The 25,820-nt window shown below is 40.1% G+C and overlaps 1 protein-coding gene across 1 annotated transcript; it reads right to left on the bottom strand.

The window, feature by feature from the left end:
• Positions 1–4,308: 4,308 nt before the first annotated feature.
• Positions 4,309–20,419, bottom strand: c9orf72 (C9orf72-SMCR8 complex subunit). Its single transcript, XM_029461209.1, has 10 exons — positions 20,283–20,419; positions 18,967–19,454; positions 17,505–17,600; positions 17,005–17,069; positions 15,874–15,946; positions 14,950–15,066; positions 12,866–13,101; positions 12,721–12,778; positions 11,536–11,645; positions 4,309–4,915 (listed from the first exon to the last, which is right to left on the bottom strand). Exons 2-10 carry the CDS (start codon positions 19,411–19,413, stop codon positions 4,729–4,731), a joined length of 1,389 nt encoding a protein of 462 aa, XP_029317069.1. The 5' UTR covers positions 19,414–19,454; positions 20,283–20,419; the 3' UTR covers positions 4,309–4,728.
• Between the last annotated feature and the right edge of the window lie 5,401 nt (positions 20,420–25,820).

Below are 25,820 nucleotides of genomic sequence, written 5' to 3'. Positions count from 1 at the left end.
GTGTCCTGCTCTACCCCGTGTCTTTCTCTGATTGGTTTGTTATTTTGTTACTTTGTATTTCTGTATGTTTATTAGCTTTTGTTAATAAAGCTCTCTTTTAGGTTAAAATCATCATCATCATCATCATCATCATCATCATCATCATCATCATCATCATCATCATCATCATCATCAGGGTCCTCTCCTGAGACATACTGTGACAGTCCGGCTCTTTTCAAAGATTCAGCTCTTTTGGCTCTTACAGCTCCCAAATGGCTCTTCATTTAGTATCAATTTTTTCATTCGGTGTTTTCATAAAAGCTTTATTTTTATAAAAGACATTTGTTACAAAAACAAATACAGTTACTATTGTACAATCTAATGTCAAACCACCAGAAACATTTAAGGTTACAACATCAACTTCTGTTTCATGTCTAAGAATTGCCAGAATTCTAGGCTACTATTTAATGTTAGAGGCAACAACAAAGCCTCCCTAAAGAACAAGCAGGAGTCGTTTTACTGGAAAGGCTCCAAACATCCAGCTCAGAGCTTTTCCCTGCCAATCAAGCCTTCCCCTCAAGACCAACCTATTTTGGCAGTGGCTTTAAAATAAACCGTACCTCACATGAATTTTTTTCCCATCTTGTAAATGTTATTTCAACTAAGGAGGTCCTTGATACAGTCACTACAGATATTCTATTAGTAATTGACAACTCCTTCACTTTTGTCTCATTCCACTCCTGTTTTAAATATGCAACAGTTCAAGGCCCTCTAGAGGACACCTTATTATAATTGTCTAGTTTAAGGCAATTATAGATAGATTGCAATATCCAAACTGCGGGGGGTTTCTTCATCCAGTGGTTTTAGAGAAAGCAGTTTCTTCACATATATCATTTATGGATAACCACATATCAGGGAAACTGCAGTGAGGTTGTGAAGGACTTCACAGTTCATGAAATGCCTCAGTTAAAGTTATTTCCACCTCACTGATAAATCCACTGTTCTTTTCAAATGCAATACTGTCTGAACCCCAAAGACCAATGCTATTAAAATGCTGTTTGACGTTTCAGATACATCATAAAAAAGGTATTTAGCAAGCTCCCAAACGGGCCTGATGGTGTGTATCTGACTGATTGATCTGATATATGGTGTGCTCTCAGGGTTTATTAAAGCCCAACGCTGCTTTCAATGCATACTGCACACCTCCACTTGGTCTCAACAGGACATCCACTTCTACTATGACTCACACAACACTTTGCCAGATCCTATAACTTGATTTATCAAATACTTTACATCGGGAAGTAAAGTACTGAATGTCTCATAACCTTCTGCAGTAAAAGGCAAAATATAAAGCATATTTGGCACACTCAGTTCCATTAACCTTAACAAGTACAGTCTTGGTTGTTGGTCAGCCAAAAAAGATCTTGCCAGTAGAGATGTTTGCGTAAGAGTTCCATCACTAAAAGTAGGTGGTGATTCTAAGAGGGCCCAGAGAGGACGCACATCAATTCCACTTACAGGGGGCTAGCACTCCAAGCGACAATGAGTTTGTCCCTTAAGGCAAATTTCAGCATATTGATTAAAAAAATGTCAATGACAAATGACAAAATGGTTGCCTTTTGGAGAGGTTAAATTGATTTAGTAAAGGAGAGTGAAAAGGAATTTAGACGCAAAGGTTTTACAGCAAAAACAGATTTTGAGAACAAAGTTGAGCAAAGATTCTGTGCAGGCAATGCAAAGAACGTTTGATATGGGCTCATTGTGATGAGGGGCAGGGGAAAGAAAAATGTATGTGAATAATGCAGACTGTGGTAAATGTGTTAATGACCTCAACATCTACTCTGGAAGGCGTGACGCGAGAGACCCAAGAATACAGTTTTACATGCCAACAGATAGATTTAAACCTATCCAGCGATCTGAGAGAAAATAGCCTGGTGTCTCTCCAAAACCAGACCCAACAAAGCCCCAGGACCTGACGATCTGAGAGGAAGGGTTCTTAAAATATACTCTCTCCAGCTTAGAGGGGCTGTCACTCCGTTGTTTCAGACTCTTCTTGATGGTTGTATGGAACTAAGATCTGTGCCTGAAGTCTCTGGAGCAACAACTTGTGAAGATTTTAGACCAGTTGCTCTGCTTTTAACACTCCTTTAGAACAACTTTTTATATGAACTTCAATAGTTCACTGAATCAGAAGCTTTGTAAATGATTGCCCTCAGTGAGTTTTTTTATGAATGGGGTTACTCAAGTAAGCTGCTGTTTTCCATTTACACCAATGAAATGACTGTAAATGTCCACAGCTGTAATGTCAAGCTGTTCAAATATGCTGACGACACGGTCCTTGTAGGTCTTCTCCTGAAAGACAACGCCGTATATGAAGAGGCTTGTTTTACTCAGGCCACTGTACATCAGGAGTGGTGTCTGGCCAGTAACATCCTCCCAATGAAGGGTCCCAAGGGAAAGCTGGAATATATAAGGAGTCTTTTATTCCCTCTGCCGTACGTGCATCAGAATGACTGCATTACGGAACACTTCTTATTTTATGTGCTCTCTTTTTATTATTTATCTAACTTATTTTTTGCTACATGTCCATTTTCACAATTGTATAGGCTTCTGTATATTTGTATTATTTAATCTTGTGTTGTGTTATGAGTATTGTATGTGCCTTTGCTGTACTTGGACAAATTGGACAATAGAAGTCAATTAGTCTGTATGTCCATCTATCTAACCACTACTGAGATAACTACCCTGCATGTGTAATGATTCAAACTAAGAAATAATTGTTTTTGCTCACTGGTTTCACTCAACTCTAATCTTCTTTTGTTCTAAGTCCCTTGGTCATTCCACCACTTTATCGGAAATCCATTGACTTTTCCTCCACCAGCTGGTCAAAGTATTCAATTATTTAGAGAAATATTTCAATATACCTTTATCCATGCAATGTCTGCCTGCCATCTAGGTCTGCCTTTGTGGAGAGAGATAATCAAACAACAGAGTGGCCATGTAATACCTACACCTGAATATATATGACATCGCCTCCCGGGGGACATGTCTTGTTTATCCAATATCTCCAAGCCAGCATTTGCCCTCTTCCTTCTCTCGTCCTTTTATTTGAACTTTAACTGGAAAAGTTCAACCTGAATTTTATAAAAGCAGTAAACCTGTCATAAGAGCCTTTGGATGTATACATTTAATGTTTAATTAATATAAAGAATATCCCGTTTTAAAGGACTTAACATACAGATGGGAGGAGTGGGATCTTGTTTCTGCTTTGCTTGTGCCACAGGGACTTTTATTTTATCTCCAGGTCTGATGTTAAATGGGCACTGTATGACTCCTTCAAGGACTGGTGCTGTGCTGAAGGACTTTTGTATCATTAGTGTTATGAACACAAACACAACACAGGCATTGGATGGATTGTCATGCATCTGGTAGTAATTCATATCCCCTGACTTTTAATCTAGCTGCATCATCAGGTCAAAACACATTTTCATCCGGTACTTGTGTGTGGCCAAATACCTGCAGAACTATTGACATTCCCGTCAGCCTCAGCTTCCCTTTGTGTTTGGTGCCAATCAGGAAATGTTTGCATGATAAACGCTAAGCTAAGATGTGAACATGGTAAACATTAGACCTGCTGTCAGCAGCATGAAGCTCTAAGCACTGCAGTGCCACAAAGAGCTGCCAGCATGGCTGTAGACTGACGGCTCTAAATTACACTAAATCCATTTAAAACAGTGTCAAATTAATCGTGTTGTTAGTCTTTATCGTTTATCCCTCTGTCTGCACAAGTAGACGAAAGATCACAGTTAAAAAAAATGATAAATAAAAGTCAAAGGAAAGGAAGCAAAGTGATGCTAGTAGAGAAGAAAACATGTCGCTCATTTAATGCATTTCTGATAAACATGATTTGACCGTCTGTCCAAGTGGGAGCAAATGTTCTGAATTCAAAAGTATATGTAAATGTAGGGAGAATGGAGGATGGCACAATATTATCAACTCACCATATTACAATGTCAGAACAATTTGCATGTTTGGAAGCAATACTAATCGCATATAAACTAGATCGCCGGATTGCATTTAATGATGACACTAGCTGTCAGCTATAGACACAGCTGCTTTGTCAGGAGGAGTTGTGATGGGATTTTTATTTACTGCACTTTTGTCTTTTTCTTTACGAACTCCCTATGATTACTCACTACCTTTTTATAATGTCACTTGATCCGAACCGTTCACGTTCAGCACGTTTTGCTCATTAATTGAATTGAATGGAATAATACAAATAAAAAGTTGAAAAGGCTCGGAGGTTCTTGAGTAACACAGGCGGTGAAGAAACGTTTTAATAAATATCATTTTTAATTAAATTGCAAATGTCCTGGTGGGCACCTCAGTCAATTTTAAAACCACAAATGAATACAGACCCTCTATTGACAGAAGGCATAGAACACATGAATAATTCATCCTGCAGACAATTATTGAAGTCTTCTCAAAACATTATGCTTACAGATGATCAACACATTATATCAAAACTTTCAGTCTAATGGCTCATAACAGCAGTAAGAGTTAGTCTTTGAAATCATGCCTTGACTTGATCAAGACACAAAAGGAAGGCAACATTTTTAGTTTTTTTCCATTTCAGAAAAGCAGAAACAAATATTCAGTATTACGGTTGTGCATGCATTGACGTAACAAACAAAACAAAGATAATACAACATCTGTTTCCAATACATAAAGTGCAGGTGCAGACAGGAGTCAGAAGCTCATGAGCGCGTCTCGTTCTTGCATGCTGGTGTAGAACGGCTTGCCAAACACGAACGAGTGCAGTCCCGCCCTCAGCTTCTCAGCGAAGGCCATTACAATGTGCAGGTCTCCTTCCACCGTCAGATCCAGGTCCGTCTTTAAGTTACGCAAGGATCGAAACGGCTTCTTCCCTTTTTGCCTGCGTGGAGAGGAGGAGAGACTTTGAAGTGTAACTGTTAACAGACAATACTCGGGGTCAGAGGATTCGCATTAGCATCTCGTTTGGCTGCAGCTGTGCACAGGGAGACCATGCAACAATGAATTATGTATGCTGCTGATGGCAACTGTGCATAAACAATCTTGTCAAGGCACCTGTAAAATAGTATGCACTTTGACCTCAGGCTGTTCGCAGCACCATAAACAAGGCCACTTTATTCCTTTCACACAGGCACACAATGCTTTGCTTATGTAGTTAGTGCTGTCTGTGGAGTGAGATCTGTTCAGCCTGGCACTAGGAATTCTAAATCACACATCCTTTTTGAAATACTTAAATAAATAAAATGTTTTGTAACATCATAGTAACATATCCTAATGAATCCAAAAGAATCAGAAAGATTGTGTTTTTCCTTTTTGTGATCTACAGTATATCTCAAAAGTGAGTACACCCTTTAGATTTTTGCAAATATTCTGTTATATCCTTTCAGGGGATAACATTATCCTACTGAAACTTTGATATAACTTAAAGTAGTCAGTGTGCTGCTTGAATAACAGTATAGATTTATTGTCCTTTGAAAATTACTCAGTACACAGCTGTTAATGTCTAAACAGCTGGCAACAAAAGTGAGTACACCCCATAGTGAACATGTCTAAATTGTGCCCAAAGTGTCAATATTTTGTGTGACCACCATTGTTATCTAGCACTGCTTTAACCCTCCTGGGCATGGAATTCACCAGAGCTGCACAGGTTGCTTCTGGAATCTTCTTCCACTCCTCCACGACGACATCACGGAGCGCACGGATGTTGGACACCTTGCACTCCTCCACCTTCCTCTTGAGGATGCCCTACATGTGCTCAATTGGGTTTAGGTCTGGAGACATACTTGGCCAGTCCATCACCTTAACCTTCAGCTTCTTCAGCAAGGCCGTTGTCATCTTGGAGGTGTGTTTAGGGTCATTATCATGTTGGAAAACTGCCCTACGGCCCAGTTTCCGAAGAGAGGGGATCATGCTCTGCTGCAGGATGTCACAGTATATATTGGAATTCATGTGTCCCTCAATGAAATGCAGCTCCCCAGTGCCGGCAGCACTCATGCAGCCCCAGACCATGATGCTGCCACCACCATGCTTGACTGTAGGCAAAACACATTTGTCTTGGTACTCCTCACCAGGGTGCCGCCACACACGCCGGACACCATCTGACCCAAACAGGTTTATTTTGGTCTCATCAGACCACAGGACATGGTTCCAGTAACTCATGTTCTTGGATTCATTGTCTTCTTATGCATCGGTTTCAGAAGGGGCTTCTGTCTGGGGCGACGGCCATACAAACCGATTTGATGCAGTGTGCGGCGTATGGTCTGGGCACTGACAGGCTGACATCCCACTTCTGCAACCTCTGCAGCAATGCTGGAAGCACTCGCACGTCTATTTTTGGAAACCAACCTCTGGATATGACGCTGAGCACGTGGACTCAACTTCTTTGGTCGACCCTGGCGAGGCCTGTTCCGAGTGGAACCTGTCCTGGAAAACCGCTGTATGATCTTAGCCACTGTGCTGCAACTCATTTTCATGGTGTTGGCAATCTTCTTATAGCCAAGGCCATCTTTGTGAAGCGCAATAATCCTTTTTTTCAGCCGCTCAGAGAGTTCCTTGCCATGAGGTGCCATGTTGTCCAGCATTCAGAGAGAATTGTGCCCAAAACACCAAATTTAACAGCCCTGCTTATCATTTACACCTGAATCCTTGTAACACTAACGAGTCACATGACACCAGGGCGGGAAAACAACATCATTGGGCACAATTAGGACATGTTCACTATGGGGTGTACTCACTTTTGTTGCCAGCTGTTTAGACATTAACAGCTGTGTACTGAGTAATTTTCAAAGGACAATAAATCTATACTGTTATTCAAGCAGCACACTGACTACTTTAAGTTATATCAAAGTTTCAGTAGGATAATGTTATCCCCTGAAAGGATATAACAGAATATTTGCAAAAATCTAAAGGGTGTACTCACTTTTGAGATATACTGTACAATTGAACACATCAAGCCGTGTTGGTGCGTAGAAGAATATTAACACATGATTGAATTATATCTCTTTACAACAGAGGCCCTTTATCTGTTGTATCTGATGAGTTTGTTCTGAAGTAAAACACCTGTCCTGCATCTTGATTTCCTTTGTCTTCTCATCTTTGAAAATATGTAGAACCATAGTAAACTTAAATGAAATCTCTTCTTGAACTTTAAACTTCTACTCTTGGGGATTAACCGTAGTTTAAGACCACATTTTTATAAAAGATTAGAGCTGCACGACCATTTCCCCTGGACACCTGGAGGGTTTTGTAGTCGACCTCATAAACCTGTTTCCATTTATTTATTTTGGCCACAAAGATGCAGCACAACATGCTGGAAACACAACACGGACGTACAGTACAGCTGTAGCTCTTTCTTCAGGTGTCCTGATGACGGTAACAATATGTTCACTCTCCTTTTAGAAAGCTCAAAGGAGGAAGAATCCACCAGCTCGTGAGAGAAACATCTGGCTCTTTGGCTGCTAAATGTTTCTATTTGTCGACCAGCTATTCGCCACCTTCTGCTGTTGGTGTTGTGCAGGAAGTGTGCAGCGGGTTCATCAGAGCTTTGTCATGGAAAAGCGCTACAAGCTGCTGCAGGTACTAATGCTGATGAGAGCCCTGAGAGTGAATCAAAGCTGTAGCGGATAGTTCATGACGTTGACATTCAAATGCACCGCCGATTATAACTATTTTATTTATTTTTTACACGTCTCTTCATTGCGTTTACATTTATATATAAAATAAATAAAATGGTTTGCTTTACCGCTTGCCGCTCACAAAGGGGGCAGTCCAACAGTAACCTAACAGCACCATAAATTACATTTATATAACCATAATAAAACAAAATTACATATTAATTTCACGGTGATGATGTCGTAAAAATTGAAAGACATTGAAAGGCTTATTTTAAAACCTCAATAGATGTTTTGAATGTAAGAACAATGACATTCGGTAGAGACTAAAGTCGCGGGCCTTAAATCCAAAACGATGACAATGCTCCGTCGAGCTGAAGGTAACTGCAGAGCTGGGTGAGACCTCTCTGTGGGTCACATCACACACAGTCATGTGATTCAACGATAATAAAGAAAATTAATCACCGCAGCTTTAACATTTTTAATATGGTGCTACAAAATTAATGCGCAGTTTCAAAATACCAAGGGACAAACACTAATGATGCCATGGTGTGTGTGTGTGTGTGTGTGTGTGTGTGTGCGTGTGTGTAATTTTAGGTGTATAAGCAATTTGTTTGCACACAGGCGCAATTCAACCACTTTCAGTAACCCAAGTGTAACATGTAATACCCGGTCACCTAGTTTGTACTATGCAGTGTCAGAATAAAATTACTTTGTGTAAGTGGTCTGTAAAGGTCTTGAAAAAATGTAACCAACAGAAGTTAGAAATAATCCTGGCTTGCACAATAAAGAAGCATTTGCTCAAGTGTCCTCAAATGTCTTTTGAGAATAGCCAAATCATGTAGAAGCAGAAAAACACACGGGGGAGTGACTGCTGTCCTACAGGAGTGGGAAGGTCAGTCCACTGTTGGGGAGCACCGAAGGAGATGAGTCGAGACCAGATGGAGCGATGACCAGATCGCCACAGGGACGGGGGGCATGGAACAAAGATTTGAGGAAAGCTGAAGACACTTTGGGTGTCTCAGATGAATTGTCAGGGTTAAGAAGGTGGTTACAGTTACCCTGACGGGACCAGAGCGTGACTAGTGAAACTATTATCTCTGGTTCTTTCACAAGGAACTGAACAAGGTCCCCAGAGAGGAGGATAATACTATGGATGTATTGGAGTGTAACGCTATAGTACTGGTTAAGGGTTGGGTAAATGAACAATGCCATCATCCATTGCGATAGCTAACAGTCATCGAATCCCCCCCCCGGCACTAATGGCATTACTGCGTGCTTTAAAAGTAAGAATTCTGATTCATCAATGGTGCGCAGATTGATTTTGCAAGTGCAACTGAAGGTGGACACGAGGCCTGTCACAATCAATCCCAAAACCATTCATAGTCATCGGTTTGGGTAGTGTAATTGCGTATTTCCTCTTGACAGCATGATCCCGAGAGAGACAGAGACAGAGAGAGGGAGAGTGTGTGTGTGTGTGTGTGTGTGTGTGTGTGTGTGTGTGTGTGTGTGAGAGAGCGAGAGATAGAGAGCAATACTGGTACAATTACAAACTTATTTTTACAGTCTACGGAACGCATTCATTTCTGGTGAAAGAATGTGATTTGGCAGACTAGTTTTATTCCTAATGGTGAATATATCTCCTGTGGTGGGTGGGTTATGTTGTTATGTGCTCCACAAAAAACAATGGCTCTGGCTGATGGCTCCATGACAACGACTCGGGATGAGCTCAATCAATCTCTCCGTTCTCGGCTGAGATGGACGGCGTAGCGCTGCAACACGTGTCCTTCAGTTTGATTAAAGCTGTTCAATTTGAATGATTCTGTAACTCTACAGCATTGTTTTTTGAATTATTATTTATTATTGTATAATAAAAAAATAATTCCAGAAAGGTTTGGCATGTTTTATGCATGTTTGTAATCTTCAGGGGTAAAAGAAAAAAAAAGAAAAAAAAAAGATTTGAATCTCTAATTGAAAATCCAAAACGTTACAACAATTAATCAATTACAGTCAAATATTGGGGTCCAGCCGTATGTTTGCTACATTGAAGCTCTTGCCAAATGAGTTTAAACAATGCTGATAAAGTCTATCGTCTCGACGACTTTCCCACGCTGGCCTGCGTATGCCTTCAGATGAGCTTGCCGCATCTCCCCTGCCCCCAAGAGAACTCTCTTGAAGTCTTTCCGTGCAATTCTTTTTTTACTTTAATCTTTCCTCTGAACGCTGTGTTTCTTTTGTGGAGAAGGCCGTGGCCGTGGCATTTTCTTGCTCTCTGCATTATTTACCAAACCCGTGCTACTTGGATGGGGAAGCTGTCACTCTGGGATGATGCTGAGGATTCATCACCCTGCGTAGCTCGACAACCAGCTGCCTCTTTTCTTACTTTCTTCCAAACACCAATCACCATCATAAACCATGTTGAGAGCCTGACTCACCATCACAGTATGTTGTTCATGTCATTTAAGTTTTCTTTAACCTGACAAATCATTTTTATTCTTGATTAATCTGTGGATTTCTTTCATTAGCCGATATAGAATGTCAGAAAATTGTGAAAACGGCCCATCATAAGATTCATAAGTCCCAAAGACAAAACTTTTACATTAAGAATGATATGAAATGAACAAAAACAACAAATCCAATATCAGTCAATAACACTCAATTCTCTCACTATTACAGTCCTTCCCCACTGATATAACTTAAAGTCTAATATTATAGTTTGTTTAGTAGTATAGTTCGCACGAGGGCCCTTCACTACTAAAGATCTGAAATGTTTGACATGTCTTCAGTAGTATTTGTCTTTGTTGCAATCAAATGGCAAATTGTTTCATCAGAAAGGAAAGTGTGTGATGTTTCACAATCAGATAAAGTATGTGCTAACTCCTGCGTGTGAGAACATGGCTGCTCTTCTGGTAACAGAGGGAGATCATGAATATAGACTGCCTGTTGCTATTATCATATTATAGTAGCACAATCGTCAGGACTGAGGACCCTTATGAAGGGAACACCAGCGATTGTCCGACCAATGACAATCGCTAAGCATCACGACCAACCGCCCAGAAGGTGTCGGAACAAATTATAAAAAGGTCAAATTCATCCAATCAGGGGAGGGCACCTCATCAGTGGACAGATGTAATCTTGCAGAGTGTCTTTGTAATCACTGGCCTTTACTACCCCTGTAGAGGCAGGGCAGTAGCCATCGCATGTCACTATCGGAGCATTGACTGCAGCCAGTCAAAAGTCAAAGAACTCCCTTTTACAATTTTATAGAAAATCTATCCAGTGAAATCTATAATCTTTACATGTGTGGATGGATGCTGACGAAACATCTATTCATTTACTCTTTTAGTGTAAAAACAACAACAATGTTTTTGGTTAAAATGATTCAAACGATCACGTTTTCAATGCCACCAATGTTACTCACGTTTTACACTTGAAGATATCTTTTGTGACTGTGACACTATGGGTAACTTCCTGATTTTATTAGGAACACTCTTTATTCATAAACAGAATGTTTTAGATTCTAAACCCTTTTTAAACTATTTTAAAAAACAACAGGTTCTTAGAATATTATAGAAACAGAGTTGATGAAAGTCAAATCATTTGCTATGTTCTAATGTTTTTCCTTATTTTTATATTTCAATTCTTTTAGTATTATAATTCTTTTATTTATTTGTCTCCCACGCCCTTATTTTTGTTCAGCCTGACGTGATATGTACTTTTTCTAAATAAAGTTTTGTGTAAGAAAAGAAAAGCAGGGCAAAGTTGGCAGACAACGAGTAAATGCTCAGGTATTTAACCTTTTCTATTTTCTTCCTGTGTGTGTAGTGGTCTATTGCCAAACAATAATCCTTTGTGTTGTTTGGATTAAAGACTTATTGGCGACAGCGCTTACGTTTCGTCCTCGATGTACTTGAGCAGTGTGAGGGCCTTCCTGTGGAGCAGCAGCAGGAACTGGGCCAGATAGGTGCTCCGCAGGGACAGGCCTGGCTTCAGCATGAACACCTGGGGACGACACAGGATGTCAATTAGTAGTCCGGGCTACGGCTCCGCTGTAAAAGGCTGGAATAATACACTCCCCTCCTTTGTGCTAACCTTGAGAGGGAAACATATTGCTGTTGTCATGAGAAAAACTTAACCGCAACTCAGGGAGCACTTTCATAGGAACGGATGATGGGTTGTGACCCTTTGGAATAAATTCTACTGTTTTTGTATCTACGGGCTCCAGAGACTGCATCAGTGAGGTGCGAGCACATCATTCAAGTGTTTGGTACAGCCTGATACAAAGACTGCTCTGTGTTCAATAGAAATGTACTGCAGACAAAATATTTAAAAAAGCATCAGCCACTTTCAACTTCACAGTGTTATACACTGCAGTGTGAAAAGAATAGGAACCACAAAACTAAAACTTCACTTGTGCTTGATGACTTCACAATCCTTGTAGTGCTTAACCCCTTAACAAGTATCAGTATGAGCTCGCTCATTATTATCCATAGCTATGCATTATTTGAAAGCAGAAAGCTTCCTGAACAAATCATTTACGAACTTAATATCACTGTAACAACATTCTGCAATAGAAATGCATACAAAACAGAACTGTATATAAATAGATTTTAATGGACTAACGAGGTTCATCATGTGAACAAAAGTGATCCAGAACAGTTTGATTTGTTAGGCTCTTGAAATACAGAGGGGTGCTTGTTAATGGGTTGAACAATACTGACATCTAATACGTCTCAACTTAGTGCGGAAGAACATCTTTATTCTTTCTCTTTCAGATAGAAAGCATGTACATACCTCTCACAGAACACAGCAGGTATACTGGAACAATGCTAGAGAGAACATTTATAGCAATTTATGTATTCTCAATTAACATATTCCTGTTGTTGGCCAAAACCTGCCATTTGATTGAAAGGGTAAATAGTGCTTTACAATTTCTCTCTCTAGTTTTCCTTCTGAATGATGAGAATGATAAAAGGTTGCTGTTATATTATGTTTCATGTTTCTATTTTTGTCAATGGGACTAGGTTGGGAGGTTTTTATTGGAATAAAGAATAATATAGTGTTGCTGTAATCTTACCTCGTCTATAAATGACTTCACCAAAGTGTCTTTATGCATGACGTCTTGAAATATATTCCTAAGAAAAAAAAAGGATTTGGGATATGATATGACATTTTTTATTTAAGAGATTTAATTTTTGTAAATAAAATAATGCACGTCTCACAGGTCAGGTGTGAAGGATTCGTCAGTGTGAATGACTGTGTCGGGGGGGATGTCCTCCTCGCTGTCCGTCTTCCAGAGAGCGCTCAGCTCAGACCGCATGTAGCGCCGCTGGTTGTACGTGTGCTCATGGCACGGTGGCATCTGCTTGACTGTGTTGATGTCGACGTCGATGTGCGTGGTCGGGTAAGGGGAGTAGAGCACCTGGCGGAAGGGCAGGACGAAGCTGCCTCTGGAGTCCTGGGAATAAAAAGAAGGAAAAAAAGAAAAAAAAGGGGGAAAACCCAGATTGAATACCTGTCGACGCTCAGGTCGTCTTACAAGGTAGCTATGTGTTCAGCTCGGTTCTTCTGTCTGTAGGACGATGGAACAAATAATGAAACTTGTTGGAAGGGTGTAGAGAGAGAAAGATAAATGCCCCTGGACTCTGAGTCAGACCGGCCCAACTAAACTCACCCAGCAATACACCACCAGCCACTCAACCCACGCCACACTTTATGTAAACATTACTGATCAACGTTAGGAACAATAACTTAAGTAAACTAAAACAAGGGGAACGTGTGGCTCTTGGTACAATGCCGCTGACAGCAAGTTAGCACACCGCGGGCCGTACGCTGAGTTTCACTGATTTAAAACATTTAGCTACATCAGCCTCAAGGTACTTCATCCTCTAATCCTAAACCTAACTGTAACCCTCTCACCGACGTAATACCCAACGCCAGTCGGCCACACAGCACTTTATCTAAGGGGGGGCTTATTTAAAGTTGTGTATGTTTTGCGTTGCATCGGCACCAATTGTCAAGCAGCCCACTGGGAAAACTCCTGGTGCTCCTGATGGCCAGCACACAAATCATGTTTCATTTTCATGAACAGAGGGCATTCGTGCTGCATTCATGTGATATCAGAATAATCGGAAAGATTATTTCCCAACTGGGAAAATTCACATGAACATCCCCTCAAGTGGGAAACAGCTATCAACGTGTTATTTAAAACACTCTGAACACAACACATCTTCTGTGTAGCGTCCATGTTGTTTCCACACGACGACCTAAAGCTCATCACTACACCAAAGTCTGAAGCACGATTTCCCAAAGCTGGAAAGGGATCCGAGGAGCATGAATGCACCATTAGTCTTGGTGGAGGTCTGCACTTTCCACGTGAACATTCCAGTTTTTTAATGCAGGTTTATATTATTTTGCTTAGTGTGTGGGAAATGACCTCCAGTTACCTCCACCACATCCTGTCCCAATATGAAGAACACACAGCACGCCATGTTTCTATAAGAAGCAACAACAACCAAAGGAAGCTCCTTGCTTGCAAAAAGAGAAATTATTTAATAGAAGTTCTGACCTGCATATATTAACAAAACAATAACAAAGATTGAACCTCAGGGTAGCTCCACCACAACATCATATTCATGTCATATATGCGAAAAGAAGCTGTAATAAATAATTTCACTTTTTGCAAGCAAAGAAACGTCCAATTTCTTCTTTGTTGTTTCTCCCTGGGCCAGTTTCTCTCGTTCCCCACTGCATTTTATGTGGAAATCTATAAGGTGATCCTGCAGGAGTTCCACAACACAGCCGGCGTGCTCCACACTGACTCTTTACGACTGAACTAACAAGCACCACCAGGTTTTCTGCTGCCTCTTTTGCGCTCGCTGAGCCACCTGCCTGTGTAACACGAAGCCCTCTTGCCTCACAAAACACCAGTAAAGAATATGGCAACTTCTCTTCTTTGCTGATGTCCACATAATCCTCAATTCTGAACTTGACACCCAAGTAATTGTAATGCAGAACTGTGAGTAGAATACATTAAGAATTAAACATCTGCAGCACATGGAGTTATGCAATATGGCAATATGTGAATTTGCCTTTGCATTCGAAGGATGTGAAGAAACGCACACAGATCTGCATGAATTTAAAACAGATCTGAATCTCATGCAGTGTAGTAATAAAAACATCTCATTGCAAGAAGTCAAAAAAATAAATGAGGTCAGAACAACAGACTGGACAACATCAAACAAGCAGGCAGAACAGAACAATAAGCAGATCACATTGTGCTCTATAATGAGAGGGAACTGGTTACCTTGAGCAGACCCTGAACAAACAGGCCTGTGTCATATTTGAAAGAAGAGTCAGCCTTGCAGAGGCGAGAGCACTTCCTCTCAGCCGGGGTGAGGAAGAGGCAGAGAGTACGTACAATCTACGAAAAAAAGAGAAGAGAGACAGTTCACCTGAAAAGCCTTCAGAAAATACAAAGCTTTGACTGAAATATATTCAAATGCTTTATGGTGAAGGAAAACAGCATAACTTTCAAATCATAGCAAATATTTGCCATTAGAAGGCAACCGTGCTGTATTAGGTTTCCTCTTTTTTAAAACATGGACAGAAAATGAATGGCCTTTTGTTTTCACCTTGATGCTCCTGGTTGTGAGGTTAAAAAGTGGAGGATTTCTGCACACTGTCGAAGTGCAAATTTATTCAAGTAGCTACATCAGCACAAAATGTACTAAAGAAGCCACATTTTGGTTACAGACCTTAATCTGACATTAGGCTTGAGGCTAGATTATAATATAATAAATAATAAAAGTCTTGATTTAATTGGTGCTCAGTTCAGGCCTCAAGTCAATAAACCCACACATTAAGGCTGTGTAGCCCTTTGATATTTATTGGGCAAACTTTTAGTGGCTCTTATATGCTAAAAGATCTTTTAAACAAACAGTGTATGGTGTGCAGTATCAATTTTCTTATTGGTTAGAATGTCCAACTTTTCTTCATTTAATTCCTACATCTGCCCGTTTGGAGTAGCTGATGTGCTTTCTCATAGAACTTCTGTATTTGTGCAAACATCTGCAGCAGTAGCTGAGCTGCTGAGCCCAGAAGAACATTCAAAATACCAACTCAAGCAGTAACAGAACGAAAAGGTGCACGAGGGGCTCATTAAACTAAAAACAACAACACTCTTCAAAACATTTTAAATGATGTAGATTCATTACGAATTTGTCTTTACCTTATTTACTTTCTCGGGGTTGCTCCCAACCACTATTGAACAGCCGCAAGTCTGCAGATGAGAGCTGACGGCCCTGAAGCACAGAGACAAAGACATGCAAATTACAGACAATTAGCTTCGTTAGCATTGCTGTAATCATTAATGCCAGCTCTCAGGAATAATGATTGAGACAGAGGAACTGGCTCTGAAAAACATTCATCAGGCTTTGTGCTACCCTTTCATTCATACTGTATAGTTCATATTCTGGCCTTTTAAATAATCTTTATTTAAATAGTCAATTTCCCACCTTAAAGGGATAGTTTGGATGTTTTGAGGTGGACGGGGGAAGCAGCGACACGTATTTTAGCCACTTAAAAGAGGCTTTTATCTCTTCAAAGCCACCAGACTCCATTGGAAAAAACAGTCATTTTACCTGGCAGTACACCGGGGTTGCTGGTCTACCACTGCCTCGATCAGTTGTTTAGTTCGGATTCACCACAGTCACACAATTGGTTAGTTCGGACAATACCATGAACAAACTTACCGATCGAGGCAGCGGTAGACCAACAACGGTGGTGTTCTGCCATTTTTTCAATGAAGTCTGGTGGCTTTGAAGGGTCATAGATAACTGCTTCAGTTCCCCGTCAGAAAGGGCTGTCTGACGGCAATGTAAAGCACTCAAAATATTGTCAATATAGCTTACACTTAAACTGATTTTTCCGTTGCCCCTGTCCACAGCAGAACATTGCTTTGCTTCCGTGCTGGTGCTCCTGTCTGCTACCACCATCTACTATCTACTGTCTAACCACACTTGTTGGTCACAAAAAATAACTATTTTGCCTGATTAGTTTTACATTTCAAACTTCTGTTATTCTCTGACTAAACATCTCCTTGAGATTGCAGTAAATAAATTCCAGTGTACAGATGCTTTGTCATCACCACAGGATGTTGAGATAGTTCTTTCAACTATGAGCAATTGCCTTGAATGGACTTTCTGGACACTCAACACTAACAGTGATTTAGCTTTGGCCCCTTCTCTGGAGCAAACTTCAGCTAAGTGGAGAGCCATTACTCATCATTGGAAGGTTGATGGGTGTTAAATAGACATTGTTCATCATCTGTCTCCATTTGCCTGTAGTGGAGAGTGCTTACTTGTGGAGGAAATCCTCGTGGCAGCTGTCCCCGATGTCATCATCATTTAGCACGGTGTCTTTTATCTACCCAGCGGGAGCGAAACAAATGAGTCATTTTTAAAATTGGTCTCAACAAAGACAAAAGTGCTGACGGGCACATTTACAGGCACTGCAATGAAAGAAAGATGCAAAAACTACCATTGTGTAACAATATAGGAATCTGCGAGAAAGATTCCAGGGAGCCGCTTTGTGCTGCTGCTTTTTGTTGCATTTGCATATTAGAAGGGATAAAATGTCTTGAATCACACTGGGTGGTAATCTAGGAGAACATGGATCATTTATGAAACTAATTCTATTCAATGTAGATTTTCCATCAATCACAGAAACCACAAATCTACAAGAACATTATTCACAAATCTATTCCAAAGCCTGTTGCTGTCATGTTACAAAATGTGTCAATCATTACGCTTTTATTGTTCAGTTTAGAAGTATTAGAGGGAATGTGTGTGTGTTGCTCACATCTATATCTTCTGGCACACTGTGCGTCTTCATAGAGGCCAACAGCTCCATGATAGGGACAATCTCCAAGCTCAGCACTGAGATGATGTTGTAGCCCTAAAGTTGAAGGAAGTGAAAACAGTTAGTTCAATCAGGCGACAGACGGCATTGTACTCGTACGCTGCTTAAAGGAAGTGTGCATAGTCGCTGTGACGTCACCCATTGTTTTGTGGATTAGCATTTTGAAGCCTCGACTTTGGCTAAGTGTAAATGAACAAGACTTTTTTTAGATGACCAAAATGTTACAATTAACTTTCATGAACTGAAAACACATTCAAGGGCTGGGCGATAACTATTATTATTTTAAATATGCTAATGTATCGACTTTAAATGGAATCGTGTCATGGTGAAATCCTATATGGAGTTATCCTGATACACAAATACGTTATCTAAATCCATAACAAGGAGGGCTGTAACCGTATGTGATTTTCAGAAAATATCACGGTATTACATTATTATTATCAGCTCCAAGGATCCTTGAAGGAATGAGAACATAATTATAATATAACAGAATTATAAACCTGACCAAAATTAGCATGTAGCTATAATAAGTTATTTAACTGCAGCATTTTAGCACTATAGCGTGTTCTATTAACTACTACCACACACACACACACACACACACACACACACACACACACACACACACACACTTTAACTTTACTATTTGTTAATTTAATTAACACAGGAGTTTACACGAGAATAGGCTCACCATGTGGTCTGATATCATTATCGAGAAATGGAATGAGTTATATCGGGAGAGAAGATTTTGGCCTCATCGCATCAAAGAATAAGTAAACATTAACTTGGTTATTATTCTGACCAGACATTCAATAACAATTGTTGGTACTTGACACTTTTTGACGCAGATATGTATAGATACATTTTAATCGGTTCCGAAAAAGTACTGATAAGAAGCCTAAAAAAAACCAATCAAAATATTCATTATATGAAGGGGAGCAGTCCTAGAGAGAAACCACGCTCAATAGTTAGAACTAACAAACATTATGCAGAACATAAGAGATTGATGAAAAGGCACACTGCTGGTTTACACTCAACCTAATAGACCTAGTTTTACAGCAGTGTCTGTAATGGTGGTGATAAATTTTAATGTTGTGCGTCACATTATTTTGCCTACTGCGATTATTACGATTATTACCTCCTCACTCTCTTTCTCTGTAGGAGCTCTCAGACCTAATTAGTTAATTTAGTCCTCCGTGTTGGGAGACTGCAACTTTATTGTTCTGCCGATGTTGTTGCAATCCCAAATGGGTAAAACAGAGGTGATAGATTACCTCATACCCATTTTAAATCAGGGACTAAGGATAGATCAGATTTTAAAGTAGGTTTATTAAAAGGGTAATAATTTGCCTACTCTTGTTTCCAAGAGAAGTCAAGGAATCAGGAAAGAAAAGCAGAATACCTTCTGCATCCAAATGCGTCCTTTGCGGATAACATGCTTTAGCCTCTCCACGCAGATGGTGTGCAGAGGCAGGTAGAAGGCCAGCTCTGTCTGAGGCAGGATAATGGACAAGGCACACGTGTTCTTGTCCCCCTTCAGCTCGCCATCAAAGATGAGAGAGACAATGATGACGCCCTTTTCTGCCAGGACAAAGAACTTCACATCCACTGCGCCACACTCAGCGCTACGCAGAATCTCCCCATTAAGTGTATGATTGGCCAGAAATGTGACTTCTCCATCGCTGAGGAACATCACTTGGTCTCCCTTTGGTGTCCAGATGTGGCGCACACGTGGACCCAGGATATTGTCCCAGTAGGCAAAGGTGGCAGCCAGTAGCGGGCATTCTCCCTCTACTGTTACCTCAGACTTTGCCACAGCCGGTGACTGGGGTGGACAGCCAGAGGACATTTGGAAATGTCTTCCCAAGTGTCTGAGTAAATGATAATAACCTACATCATAAACACAGGAAACAACAGTCATCAATATCAAGTAGAATCAACCTCAATTCCAAAGGTTTCTGTTGTGCCATTTGTAATAGCACAAGGATCAGAAATACCCAGTTCACTCACATAGTACAAGAAATCTAATAAGTCTTTACATGGAAATTAAAGTTATTTGTTTGATGTTGTTTAAGTCAGCTGATACTTTTCAGACCCAGTCAAATACTTCTCTTTTTCTGACAATGTCCTGTAGTGTTTGACAAACATGACAACTCAAGGTTTCACCACACTAAACGGTTTACCTAAAAGCCTATGCCAGTCTCCATGCACGATTGTGGAATTCGGCATTCATACTTAATATATTCACACTTTATTTCAGAAAATTAATTATTTTTACTTTTCACTATAGCTCTCTAACATTAGCACAGGGATACGGCGCATCAGACACAGGGTCAAGTATAACGCTAAATAAGATATTCAACTTCTTCTGCTTGCTTATATGTATGCTGAATTTACCAGAAACCTCTGTTCATTTAATGTTTGTAGCTGTTTTGTTGCCAGGTAGCTCTGTGTATCCGCAGCAACAATGCGGTTTTATATTGACAGCTTTTACAACCGAACTTGGTGTTAATTTACATATTTAAGGTTACACTCAGATTTACGTATTGTAAACTCAAGTAACAATCTAGGGGGTCGTAAACAGCTTAATGGCAGTATCGGTAGTGTTAACCCGGTCAATATTTTGTAGCAGGCCAACGGTAACTCAGTGTTGTGCAACGCTAGCTAACTAGCAAACTAACGCTGACAGCACTCAGGAATTACATCGCCATGACTTACTTGTTCGGCCTCGTTGGTGCTAAGTCGCTACACCGGAGAGTTTTTAGAGGAATAGTTTCAGATGTTGCTGAATTTTTTTTCTGTTATTGCCATAGTGTATAAATGGTGATGACCAGCTGCAGTGTTGTTGTCTTCAACACACTTCCGGGGACGTCAGCCCTACGTCAGTCCTACGTCAGTCACTGATGGGGATGCACAGCGTCCTCTAGTGAACGAGGAATGGCGGTGGACAGTGAGTCAATGATATAATTTTAATTCCAGGCGGCCACCTGCAGAAACTTAGTTATTTAAAGCCTGGTTATACAAATGGATGTATCTGCGGGCAAATCACTTTGTGTTTGCCTTTTAATTTCCTCCTTTGAGGGCACTGTGTCCAAATGAATAGCAACCCCTACACTTTTTTTCTTCTTCCCCGCCTTCAATCATTCACCTGTAAATTACATTCTCGACAATTCCCATGAGTACCTTGCGTTTGGTGGTGTAATGTCATTTTAGGAAATATGCTAATGCAATTTCTTGTCAGGCAACCTCACAATAACGACCAGATTCTACAAAATCACTGCTCCAGGCAAAGAAATAGTCCGGAACATTCTGTACCTTCTGTAAAAGGCACAAATTGCTGTTTTTTACTTCAATTTTTGCACAAATAGACTGTTACGTTCCTTGTGTAACTCAGGGGAAGAGGGAAGTAACTGTAAAATAAACCCAGGGAAAGAGAATCAAGGAGAATGTAAAAATGTAACACAGAAATTAAAACAATAGTTAAACAATAGTTAGTGAGCTTTAGATGTGCTGGTAGGTATATTTTGTTATCTTCTGACGGAGCCAGTCTGGCTGTTTTCACCTGTATTCACCTGTATTCACCTGTATTCACCTGTATTCACCTGTATTCACCTGTATTCACCTGTATTCATGAAGTGAACGCAGCTTGTAAAAGCGTTAGAGTTCTAGTACAATAACACGTCTATTTTACTTTAAATGGGATCATGCTGTACTGAAGAATACTTTAACATGGCGATTGAGAACAAAAAATCATTAGAACAATGTTTACTGAAGTAATAAATAAAGTGAGAAGGACGGCCATTTTCTCATAGAATTCTATATAATTGGACTTGTTTTTGCAACCATAGGAGTCGTCCCCTCCTGGACATTTGAAAGAATGTAAGTTTAAGGCACTTGTGCATTGGCTACACTTTTCAGAACTGCAGGTTGCTGCTTGGTTGTAGCTTCATATTTAAGGAACAGACATGAGAGTGGTTCCAATGTTTTTATCAAATTCTCGGCAAGAAAGAGAAATACACTGTCATGAAGTGACTGTGCTGTCCTTCAGCTGAACAAATTACATCCAGACAGCTGAGAGGCGTGTTGCTGTCTCTGAATATTTAAGACTTATCACTGAATATTCTTTGAAACATTCCTATTCTTTCTATCATATCTTTCTGTATTTCCCTCTATCCTTCCACAATGCATGCATTATTCCTTTTTATTTTGTAGAAGTCTTTGCCCAACATTTTCTGTGTCCTATCAAAGTGTTTGACCGTCATGAAGAACATAACACTTAGCCCTTTTTTTTTTTACAGAGCTCAGCAACAGTAAACTTGGACTATGTGTGGACGGTCAGCCAGCAGGTCAGCTGAAAAAACTTGGCTCCTACTGAAGTTTTCAAGGTCACTGATCCTCACCAGCCACTCCAAATTGTGTACCTCCCTACTGATGTGATTGCACTCTGTGAACAGCATTGCAGCCTCACTACTGCAACAGTGATGAGAGGCTTCCCACTTTTATATATTCCTATCAGGCAAAAGGGTAAAAATAAAAGTACCTATGGCAAATTTGTAGATCAAAGCTTGATATTAATGCGACATGTTATTTGGTTCTCTTTTTTTGTGTGAATTAACTCATGGTGGATTGTCTCTAAATCGAAGGTCTTATTTATACATCTTCTATTATCTCTGCCCTGCAGACCCAGTGAGGTCAAAAGTGTAAGGTCTTAATTTGAACCATAGTCACGCCAGATTAAAAGGATTTTAATGTACCACGCTTTACATAAAAGTGCCTCAAGATCCTTTCCCTTCCTGTTATAATTATTTTCATCTTCAAAAGCAGGTTCCTGGATCCCAATTCACCAGGAATTGAGTGACTTTTTGTATTTCAAATTCTCACAAAGACCATTTGAGAACAATTACTTCCCTTGTTTTTCTCAAGGACAAGAACAAGAACAAATTTAGAACAGATGTATTTTCTTATTGTTTATTTTGGGTAAATGTATCTTATTTTCTCCTGCCAGTCACATGCTGTATGTTGGTATGACAGTATAACATGATGATATGGTAAAAACAGTGGATTTCATATTAGATTGACCTATTCAGGCACTTTATGGCTGCAGACCACAACAAAGATGCAATCAGACTATAACCAAACACAGTCAGAACAGACTCGACCAATAACGAACTTACTGGCAGCGTTAGCACACTGTAATGGTGTTACTTTGTTCCTTGCAGGTTTGCTTGTACAAGGACCAAGGCTTGGATAATCATGTATGTCGCCCACAATATATGTGTCTCTAAGTATCACTTTTGGAGGTCTGTTACTTCCCACCTGCTTCAGTAGGTGCTAACCACGGTCTTATATTCACACATTTGGATTATTATCATTACACTAAACACATACATGCACACAAAGAACTATCTGCCTACACGGTCATTTGATAGGACATTTAGGGATATAGCCAGTTCTTAATGTTTAATATATATTTATTTATATTACAACAATATTGTTGTATCTCATTTACTATAAGGGAAGGTTTAAAGGAACAGATCATTTTTGGTAATAGGCTTTTCTGCTTTCTTGCCCAGAGTTAAATGAGAAGATGGATACTCTCATATTTGTTTACAAAATATGAAACTGTAAATTGGAGACGTTAAGACTCAAAATGGAGAAATAGCAAGCCTGGGGTTCCCTGGCAGCTGACCTGGTAGAGCGGGAACCCATGTACTGCGTCTGAGTCTTTACATCTGCGTCCCCCCTGCTCCCCCTTTCTTGTCCATCTTCGGCTGTGCTATAGAATGAAAAGCCCAAAGAATATTTTTTTTTAATAAAAATAAATCTTGACATAACAACAGATTTAACCAATGTTTAATATTTTAATTCGAAGAACGAACACACCAGACCAGAAATATACATGGAGGCAAACTGTCGTCATCAGATGGTTGCACTTGTGTGTGCTGTGTTTTTGCTCCAAAAAACAACAATATAAAAATGGAAGTCATGGCTGAGACGACGGAATCAGCATGGCTTACTGCGAGAGCCAGAGGTGAGTTGGAAATACAGTTTTATTGTTGGTCTCAAGCGGGGCTAGTGCCATGACACTTTCCAGTCAGCTTTCTCATATTGGCTATTGCCAATTCTGCTCAACTTTGCTCATTGCAGTTCCTTTCACACTCGTAAATATCAAACTGCGATTTCGAAATTGAAGAGACTCCAGTCGATTCCAGTCAGTAACATTAGGAGAAGGTCTGTAAACCCCTCACACTAAAGCAGGGGTTCTCAACAGGGGTGGTAGCGCCCCCCCCAGAGGCGTTGGGGGGGGCGCTGGAAGCAATATTTTTGAATGGGGGGCGTTTGCTTTATAGGCTCATATTGACAAAGTCCTTTTTTTTACTTGCCAATAAACCAAATTCTGAAGTGATTCCGACCAGTGTTCAGGCAACTTTGTGTTCCCCTCAGCCGCCACTGCTTGAAAGCATGAATGTGTTTCCCAGGATACACCATGAATAAAACAAATCGGAATGAATCGTAAAACAACTACCGCTCTGGTCGGTAATTTGGACCAGCAGGTTCAGGCTGTGCCTTTAAAAAAATGTGGATATTTTTGCCTGAGTTTCCGAACGTTGAGGTCGACGTCGCTCCATTTATAATAATGTGTTGGATTATTGACTTTTTTGCACGTTGTAGTTTTTTCCTCTCCTTCGCGAAACAGAGCAGAGGAGAGAATGTGAATGTGCAAAGCAACAACGCAGTAGACACGGAAACGTGCACATGAATTAGATAAATAACATAAGAGCACCTGTTCAATGTGAAAAGTGAGTTGTGATTTGGCGCTATATATATAAAAAAAAACCCACAGGGTTCCGTTGGGGGGGCAGCGCCTCAGACTTGTTCTTTTGTTGGCTGCTCGTTTATTGTTGGAACACTTAAGAGTGAAAATTGTTTTGCATTTCTGAGGCTGCTGTGTTTAACACCACTTAAAGTTTTAATGTTTTACTCGTTTCTGATTGGCTGCGGTCTATGACATCGATTAAATTTTGAATCTCAAACTTCTTACCGTTACATTTGTTTAACACTCCTGAATAAAATGTCTATTTACATGGCTTTTTTTGCTCCCGGGTTACATGGCGTATTAGGGAAGTTGAAGGTAAAAACAATGACAATTTCTTTTTTTAAATAACATAATATTTATTATTATTTAAAAATGTTATTATGTAACTTCAATCTCAGAGAATTTGAGTTCTTATAATAACATAATATAGCAGCCTAATGATAAGAAAAATACGCATTATCAGTGGTTATTGCTATTATTCGTCAGATCGGCTAAACTGCACCTGCTTCGTAGTAAAAGTGAAACTTAAAAACAGCATGTTGTAACTAAGCACCCAGGAAGTGGCCGGACTTTGTAGCCAATTTTCATAGTGGCCAAACTGTGGCCATTCGGCCAAAAATAATTTTTCCCATAAACATACATTGAGCAAGAGACGTTTGTAAATCAGCGGATAAAACAAACACTTAAATAGCCCTTATTTCAACCATTAGTTGTAAAATGCACTAATAGCCGAATCCAGAGTTATTTTCCCTCCATCGTTCATGTGAATGAACACCAATGAACAGCAGTTTGCTCGATGAATCCGTGAATACGGAAGATCACCAGGTGATCTAGGTAATCTGATCACTCAGCAGTTGAGCCATTTTGCTTCATGAGGCCATTGTGCAACTTTCATAGGAATGAACGGGAGCCCGCTTACAGCGCTGTATCCAGTTCTCTTTTTAAATCCGAGGTTGTAACAAGTTAAACAGAACATATTAGATTTAGGAAACACAAGTTATTGGTTAAGGACAAGATTGTGGTTTAGGTTAAAATAGTTGTGAAAGTGAAACTTAACGCAAATACAAAAGCACATTAGTGGTGTCCGGTCTCCTGAATTTCTTGCTTTTATACTATGTCACATGACTTCATCTTTTTCTCCTGTCATAATAACCCCGGTCGCTAGCGGTCGGTGTCGTCTTCTTACAATCCTCCTTATGGTAATCAACGGTGTGAATAGATGATAAAACCTACTAGTTGGTGTAGCAGGCCCCTTCTGACCCACATCTATAAGGCTGATAACTACTGATAACGTCTATTTAATAGGCTGATAACATTCAAACCGGCAGATTGAACCCAAAATCTGCTAAACAAGTGTGGTGCCAGCATGATGCTGGCCCCATGGTGACGTTTTTTTTTAAACGTTTAGACAAAGCCAGGCTAGCTGTTAAATGATGTAA

This window comes from Cottoperca gobio, chromosome 22 (assembly GCF_900634415.1).
Source record: "Cottoperca gobio chromosome 22, fCotGob3.1, whole genome shotgun sequence".
NCBI classification, from domain to species: Eukaryota; Metazoa; Chordata; class Actinopteri; order Perciformes; family Bovichtidae; genus Cottoperca; species Cottoperca gobio.
The sequence above is the reverse complement of the archived record's forward strand: the minus strand, read 5'-3'. Positions and strand labels throughout refer to the sequence as shown.

Coding starts and splice junctions, on each gene's coding strand:
- c9orf72 (XM_029461209.1), bottom strand. CDS start 19,413: ATGTCCTCTGGCTGTCCACCCCAGTCACCGGCTGTGGCAAAGTCTGAG. Junction 15,947..17,004: donor CACGAGGATTTCCTCCACAA/GTAAGCACTCTC, acceptor TCTGTGCTTCAG/GGCCGTCAGCTCTCATCTGC. Junction 11,646..12,720: donor TGAAGTCATTTATAGACGAG/GTAAGATTACAG, acceptor TGTCGTCCCCAG/GTGTTCATGCTGAAGCCAGG.